We start from the raw sequence: 7,792 nt of genomic DNA, 5'->3' as shown, positions 1-7,792 counted from the left end.
GGGAGTGGTTGGATGGGGCGTGGGAGTCCCAGGGGTCTGTCTGGGGGTGGGGGTGTGGATAAGGGTTGGGGCAGTCAGGGTACAGGTAGGGGGTAGAGTCCTAGGGGGCCAGTTAGGATGGGGCAGTCAGGGGACAAGAGGCAGGGAAGCTTAGGTAGGGGGTGGAGTCCTGGGGGGCAGTTAGGGGCAGGGGTCCCAGGAGGGGGCAGTCAGGGGACAAGGAGCGGGGGGAGGGTTGGGGGTTCTGAGGGGGGGAAGTGGGAGGGGCAGGGGCGGGCTAGGGCAGGATGGGGCGGGGCTCCTCCCGTCCTCTTTTTTGCTTGCTGGATTATGGTAACCCTAACTAATGGCAATAGAAACGTTTGTGTATCTGGGAGTGAAGACTTCATGGAGACCTTCCCTGCTTGGGACGTGAGGGCTGGGCACAGGAGAGCGGGCTAGTTGGAGTGGGGAGTGTAATGAATGTGTCATGTGGCTGGGGCCATGTGCTCAAGTGGGACTGGTGGGACTCTGCTGATGTTAAGGTGTGGGGGAGCGAGCTGTCTGTTAATGGGGCATTTCTGAAAGAGGGTGGGGGTCAGGTTACATGCACAACCTCAACTCTGCTTTTCCTGCTTTACAGAAGTTTGAGTTTTGCTCAGCTCCCATGGTCTGCAAGCGTGTGACATGCCACCATGCAACCTTAACTGCACATTGTTTCTTTTTGCCACTGAATGATTATTCCTATCAAAACATGACTCTTCCAGGGTATTAGGCTCCTATACACAGCTGATGTCCATGTGCTTCTACACAGAGAGAAACAAGTCTTTAAAAATCCAGCTTTTCTAGGCTTGATATCACAAATCCAGAGGCCTCTTTTCTCTGAGTTATTTCCTTCAAGTAGGCGAAGGTCTAGATCTTACCTCTAGAAGTTAATGTCTACTAAATGAAAAGATTTATTTAGCTTAATTTTACTCCATTCCTGGAAATTTCAAATGATTTACTTGAAATTACTGGATGTTTCTCCTGGATGGTCTGCATCAGGATCTCACTAATGAGATTTCCCCATTGTGATCCTTAATTTCCCCACAAAGTTTGCAGAGATGCTCTTCGAACTTCATTAGAAATCACAAATTAGGAATTTGATACGCCATGAAATATGAGAAGATTAGTATTTCCTTGTATTTTATTTATTTAGCAGCTTAGTTCAAAGCCATTCATATTCCCAACACCACTGGTTGGAGATTATTAAAAATTGATAGAACAATGTACAGCTGATGTTTTTTTGCTATCAGTTCCCAAATCTAATATAACTTTGTTTAACACATTCCCTTTGGTTTTTAACTGAATGTAATATATTTGGAACATATTGCTAAGATCTTGAATTTTCTCAACTCACTCTCTCCTTTTGTCTTCCATACACAGTGCTTCGTGTGTGTGTGGTGTGTGTGTTTCCCCAGCCTGGTTAGCTGTTTCTAGCAGATGGTCCATATGTTGTAGTGTACAACCACATTCCTTACACCCTGGTCTTGCAACAAGTGTCTGTTTTAACTTGACACTTGCGAGTAGTCCCATTCAGTTGAGTGAGACTACGTGTATGTGTAAAGTCTATGAAGCAGAGGATACGACTTTCCATAATCACTCATGGAAAAGCCCATTCTAGATTGCACCTGAAAACTGAAGGGCAAATACAGATTTTGTATTTGCATTAATAATTTTAACATTTAAATATGTTGTCTTTTTAAAACAATTTTTTAAAACAGGCAGTTATTTAACTATCTGGTTATTAAGGAATGTTTTGCAGAGTAACAGTAGTCATAAGGCTTTTTTGTTAGCTTGGAGTTGCTCTTTCAGAATAGTAATGCTAAGAGAGGTAGTATTATCTACAGCTTCCTAATTGTTGAACAAAATTCCAATAACTGTACTTGCTTAAAAGCAGCCTGGCAAAGGGATCTCAGTATTCACTGTCCTAATGTGCACATTAAGTATAAATAAGTTTTGCCCTTCAGTTTTCAGGTACATGCAAGAAAGTTTTTTGTGTTAATCATAATATTACTCAACACCAAATTTTGTATAATTTCTACTTCACCACAAGCAGTCTATCTAGAATGGGCTTTTCCATCAGTGATTGTATAAAGTTGTGCTGTCTGCTTCATAGATTGTGGAATAGTCCAAAAATCAAAAGATTTTGGTTTATGGCTGGAAAACATTGCAGCTGACTTAGAAAGATATTGTAGTGGATACTCTACTTTAGCTTTGTGAGGTATTAGAAATCATTTGGGAGTAGATAGCTCTTTAATTTAGCGAAAAAAAGACATAATGAGATCCATTGGTTGGAAAGCTAGACAGATTCGAACTAGATATTAAGGGAAATTTTTTAACAGTTAGGGTAATTAATATTTGGAACAACTAAGCTAGGGCTGTGGTGGATTCTCCATCATTTAAAGTCTTTACATTGTGACTGGATCTTTTCTAAAAGATGTGCAGTAGCTCAGATCAGAAGTTATGGAGGTCCGACCAGATGATTGCAATGGTCCCTACTGGCTGTAGAATATGAATTTCTCCAACCCAGGTCAGGATGTGTTGCTTCATTTGTTGTTAGCTGCAGAGTTACAATTGCTGGAGATTTGGGGGGTATAGGGGAAGGAATATTTCCTTGCTTGACAGATGGTGTGTGAAAATCTGTGAAGTTTGATCCATGGGAAAAATGACTGGCCTTCTGAACTGTTGGTAAGACAGATATTTGAACACATGGCTGCCTTTCGTCACTCCTGCTGAAGCTACGAGCTAGTTTAGCAATCAGCAAATCTTACAAACTTCTCTCCTTGGCTTCTTAGGATTCCATGAATGCACTATTTGTTTAGTACCTTGTGCATGACGCTGATCCCTGTGACTACCTTTTTTCTTACTTTCTTGGTTTTATGTAATCTTGCTTTATTTGTGACCACAATAAAAATTAGGAGCATTAGGAAAAGATGCAATACGAAGCCATGCTGTATTACAGGGTATGGTGTTAGACTAGATGGGACCAAGCAGGCCTCTTCACCTCTGATCTCTGGTCAGAGATTGAGTGTACTATGTGAGGCAAGGAAGAGGGGTTTAAAAGACCCTCTTGTCTGGTGGGGCCCTTCTCGAATCTGAAGTTGAAGGGCTCTCAGCTGCCACCTGGAATCAGATCCGTGATCCTCCAGAGTCCATGTGAGTCAACCTTTCTGTGTTTGCTTGCTGTCCCGCAGGCTGAACAAGGCTCTTGCTGTTGGGGGCTGGAGCAGCTGCACATGGTCAAGAGGTGCCTTCCCTCTCGGAGCTGTGCTGGAGTTGGCCTGTTTGGTTACCCTGGAGACAGAGCATTGTGGAACGCTTTCCTCGGACCAGAAATAGTTTGCTGTACCTTGTGACTGGAGTGCTCTCCTCCTTCCCTGGTCTGGGGCCAGCCCTTGTGTGTGCTGGGAGATAGGGGTGTCTGGCCATGGCCCCATGTCACAAGCTCTGGTGCGGGTGGGGTCACAGTCACCAGCCTGGTCCCCTGCTCCTGCCCCCTGCAGTGACAGTGTAAGGTTTCAGGGGAGTAATTGCGCTTGATTTATGTCCCCTCTGGTGTTTCAGTGGTTATGTCATATCTGTTGAGGCTGTGATGCTGTAAGCTGGCTGTCAGGGCCCAGCAGCTGAGTAGCACGTGATGCGCTCCTACCTCTCTCCCTTCTCCTTTGCTCAGCTGTTTGGCCTTTGGCTTCCCTGTGTCCTTACACTTCGCAACAGGTTCTCTACAGGCGTCGCTTGTTCACGAGGGCAGCATGATCTGTGTGGGCAGCAGGGCCCCCTGATCTGTAGGTGCTGCCATGTGGAGTTGGGAGGCCCTGGGTGGGCGGGGGAAGAGTTTATCTTAATCTCTGGCCACTGAGATGAGGCTGATAGGAAAGGGTGCCTGGTGCTCTACTCACTTATGGTTTGAATGGCATCAGGCACCCAGCAGCCACAATGGAGTGTGGCCTTCTCTGGAGAGAGTCTGCAGCTCTGGAATGCTCTGCCTTTGGTGTGTCACAGCCTCTCCATCTCATCCCCGGGGGAGGCAGCAATCTGTCTCAGATCCCTTTGCTGCTTGTGGCCATGGTTTTAGGCTAGTACAGTCTCTGGCCATTTGGGCCCTGTTGCCCTCTGGAAATATTCTGCGTTCAGTTCCTTTTTCAGCTGCAGTCAGGCTGTGATACTGTGCACTGGTGCAAGGCATTCTGGGTAGAGTTACACAGAACTTGGGAGTCTCTTTTCGGAGGGCCTTGCATCAATATTTTTATCTCGTGTTTTCTCCTGAGGTCCCACCCATTGAAGTGGGGGTACAAGTGTGTCTACCCTCCACCCACCCATCACAGTTTTACATAGCTAACCCCAGCCTTCCAAGGGCAGAATTTTCAGTGCAATCTGGAAGCAGCAGGTTACCTTGCGGCTGCTTTGCACAACTTTTGCTGTGAGGGATACTGCTACAGTCAGAAACCAGACCACTCTTTTATCAGTACAGGGCTCCTCCAGGCATTCCTGCTTTCTGCTCCTTATTTTGGGGTGATTCTGGAACAGAACAGTGAAAACATAATAACTGCTAGGACTAGGAAGGAGGGAAGGGTAAGAAAAAGATTTCCCCCCCTCCCCGCAGTTCCCAATGGCAGCAGATGAGGATGTGAGCATCTCTCAACCCATAAAATCAGGATATTTGCTACACTGGAGCAATGGGAAAGCTAAGACAAAAATCCTGCAGGTCCTGGGCTGCTGCTCCCAACCCAAGAGGGAGCTATTGTGTGTGGAGCCTTGCCTTGCTCTCCCTGTGTTGCAGCTGTGTTGTTACCTGAGGCTTTCAGAGGCAAGAGGCAGGGTGGTGAAGCCTGGTGAGAAACCTGTCAATTAGAGCATGTTTCATTCCTGCCACTGACCACACCATGTAGTCCAGCCAGCCAGGCCGCTGCCGCTCATGCTGCAGTGTTATTCCCAGGGGGAAGGTTTGCTTGCCAGAGAGAGGGCCAGGGAGGACACACATTTTCAACTCAGCCTGATGGAGATACAGAAAGGAAGAAGTGTAGGAGTGTGAGGGGGTCAGTGCCAGTTTCCTCCACTTTCCCCTTGTGTTGGTGGGCGGGGAAGAGGGACAATGCTGACTTCTCTGTTTCTGGGGGTCTGCTCCCCTGGGAGAGCTGGGGTTTAGCAGCTGTTAAAGTTCCTTTCCAAATCTAGCTCTTTCGTGCCCTCTCTGTGAAGCCTTTGCTCTCCCCTCACACCCTCAGGTGAGTGTTGCTCCCTCCGGGCAGAGGTGGGCAAGGGGAAGATGGGGCTGGGGAGAGCCAAGGCTCAGTCAATTTAATGACACATCTCCTTCCTCTTGGCTCCTCAGTGACTGGAAAAACCCTCTATTCCCTGGCTAACATGGGCAGAGCACCTGCAGCTCCCTTCCCTGCTTCCACATGTGTTGAATTTTAGGGGCGGAGAAGCCTTTTCCCCTCGCCTTGATATTTTCTCTTTTAATCCAGATGACAGCCCTGCTTGGACTGACATTGCCTGTCTGTTGCAATAAATGTGCTTAGCACTTAGCAAGCACTTCTCGAGTGCTTGATCAGCATTCCACCACAGAGCCCATGCACGGGCGCTGAACGCAACTGGCAGTGCTCCCCCCTCTGGTCCACGTGATGGCTGTGCATTCCTGTGACTCAATTTATCTTATCGTCTCTTCTGGAAGGTGGCTGAGGTGATCGTTCCTTTTGCACTGAGACCTGGCAAAACTCATTTCACATAAGAGTTCCCAGGTATCTACTCACACGCTCCTCCTTGAAAAGAGGGCCAGTCTCAGAAGCCATTGAACTCAAATTGGTATTTCACATCTGTGGCAGAGACAAGAGCCCAAAGTGTTCCACCCCTGCACTACTTGCTTTAAAGACAAGTTGGGAAAACTACCCAGCAATGACCGTGGCGGGGGGTGGGGGGAATGTCGTCCACAGCCTTCGCTATGTGCAGATGCTTTGCCCCATGCAGCCTCGCCCCATGACAGTGGTGAGTTCCTGGGAGACTGCTGCATTCCAGCCATTTCTAGTCTCACTCAGCCTTCCACTGACCCGTCAATTCACTGTCTCTCTATCCCATCGGATCTAAGCAAGAGTCTAGTTTGCAGTTTGCCAGCTTACACCTTCTTTCTCGCTCTCTCTTTCCAGATCACCAGAAACTGGAACGTGAGGCCCGAATCTGCAGACTTTTAAAACATCCAAATATTGGTAAGTACCCCTGTGAGGGTGTGGCTAGTGCTTGCTAGACTATTCCTGGGAATGGATGGTGAATGCTCACTGCTTACCTGCTCAATTCTGGCCTTATTTGCCAGTGAAGCCTCATGAGTTATTCCTTCCTTCTGCAGTCCCTGCATGCAGAGCCATCCCAGTCCCTGCTGTGATGCTGAACATAGAACCCTGAACCTCCTGGCTTAGGTGCGCACACATGGTGCTCCATGCTGTGCACAGAACTGTCCCAGATTTGGCTCTGTAGCCTTTTTGTTTGGCATTCTGCACCTGGAGCGGGCGGCTGTATTCACCCCACTTCCGCCTCTTGGCGCTTCCTCTGTACACCCCTGAAAAGGCTGCATTCAGTGAGATCCCCAAGTCTGAAGTACAGTGGGCTAAGCTGTCAGCTCTCTCACCACAGCGGTCACTAGCTCTAGAAACAAAAGAGCTGATGCTTTGTTTCCGTTCTTGAAAGTGTTTTGTCTTCTGCTGAGTGTGGCTCTCACATGGTTGGTTTCCATGGTTATCCTGCATGCAGGTTTATTTTCTTTCTCCCAGCGAAATGAGGAGATGGAGAGAGAATTGCCCGCTTTGAAGGCTTTAGTGACGGGCTAAAAATAAGTGATGGAGTCACGGGGACAGCTTTGACTTGAATTACAAGGAGGGGAAAAAAATAACTCAACTTCTAACAAAAAACCACGTTATTTACTAAACTGCAGAAACAGGAGCAGGATTGTTTTGCCTTCTAAAGCTCCATGGAAGTTTGCCCGTCAGTTCTGCTCTAGTGAAATTTGCCATTGTTTGCTAGAAACTGCCTTGAGCAAAAACTTTGAACCCTACTCATTGCTTTTATTAATGTATTTTATTGTGATCTAAAGAGGTGTTGGAGCCTACCTCGGAACTAATCTGAGGTGGTTGTGCATCTCTGGGGCAGAATGCGGGGTAACACCTTCGAGCAGGTGGCAGGCTCTAATATCACTCCTGTAGAGCCATAGTGCCGTGAGCAGTGGTGAGCTGGAGCCAGTTCCCACCGGTTCGCAAGAACCAGTTGTTAAATTTGAAGCCGGTGTAGAACTGGCTGTTAAAGGGCAGGTGGGCAAACAACTCCGGTCTGCGGCAGGGCCGCCCAGAGGGGGGGCAAGTGGGGCAATTTGCCCTGGGCCCCGCAGGGGCCCCCACTAGAATGTCGGAGGCTGCCCCCCGCTTCTGCCTTCCCCCATCCCCCGGTGCCTCAGCGCGCTGCGTCCAGGAGCAGCCCTGGACAGAGCTAAAGCGGCGTAGCTCCAGCGGGGCCTGAGCTCCTCCCGCTCAGAGCCGCGTGGTAAGGGGGCAGGGCTCCGAGCGGCGGGAGCTCAGGTCCCACTGGAGCCATGCCCCTGCAGCGCTGTCCAGGGCCGCTCCTGGACGCGGCGCGCTGAGGCTCCAAGAGAGGGGGGAGGCAGGGGTAAGCGGCATGGTAAGGGGGCCGGGGCCAGGGGGGGGTGTGGATAAGGGGCAGGGAGTCAGGGGACAGGGAGGGGGCAGAGGTTCTGGGGGGGGCGGTCGGGACGGGGAACGGGGGGGGGGGG

At 49.1% G+C, this 7,792-nt stretch overlaps 1 protein-coding gene across 14 annotated transcripts in view; it reads left to right on the top strand.

The window, feature by feature from the left end:
- CAMK2G (calcium/calmodulin dependent protein kinase II gamma) overlaps positions 1-7,792 on the top strand; it is a 161,669-nt gene that overhangs the window by 61,955 nt on the left and 91,922 nt on the right. For all 14 annotated transcript variants that reach the window (XM_024218716.2, XM_029912870.1, XM_024218709.2 and 11 more), the window contains exon 3: positions 6,165-6,224. In XM_024218716.2, the coding sequence (XP_024074484.1) occupies positions 6,165-6,224 (60 nt within the window). The remainder of the gene's footprint in view (positions 1-6,164; positions 6,225-7,792) is intronic.

This window comes from Terrapene carolina, unplaced genomic scaffold (genome assembly GCF_002925995.2).
Source record: "Terrapene carolina triunguis isolate 2854851 unplaced genomic scaffold, T_m_triunguis-2.0 Scaffold310, whole genome shotgun sequence".
NCBI lineage: Eukaryota > Metazoa > Chordata > Testudines > Emydidae > Terrapene > Terrapene triunguis.
The sequence above is the reverse complement of the archived record's forward strand: the minus strand, read 5'-3'. Positions and strand labels throughout refer to the sequence as shown.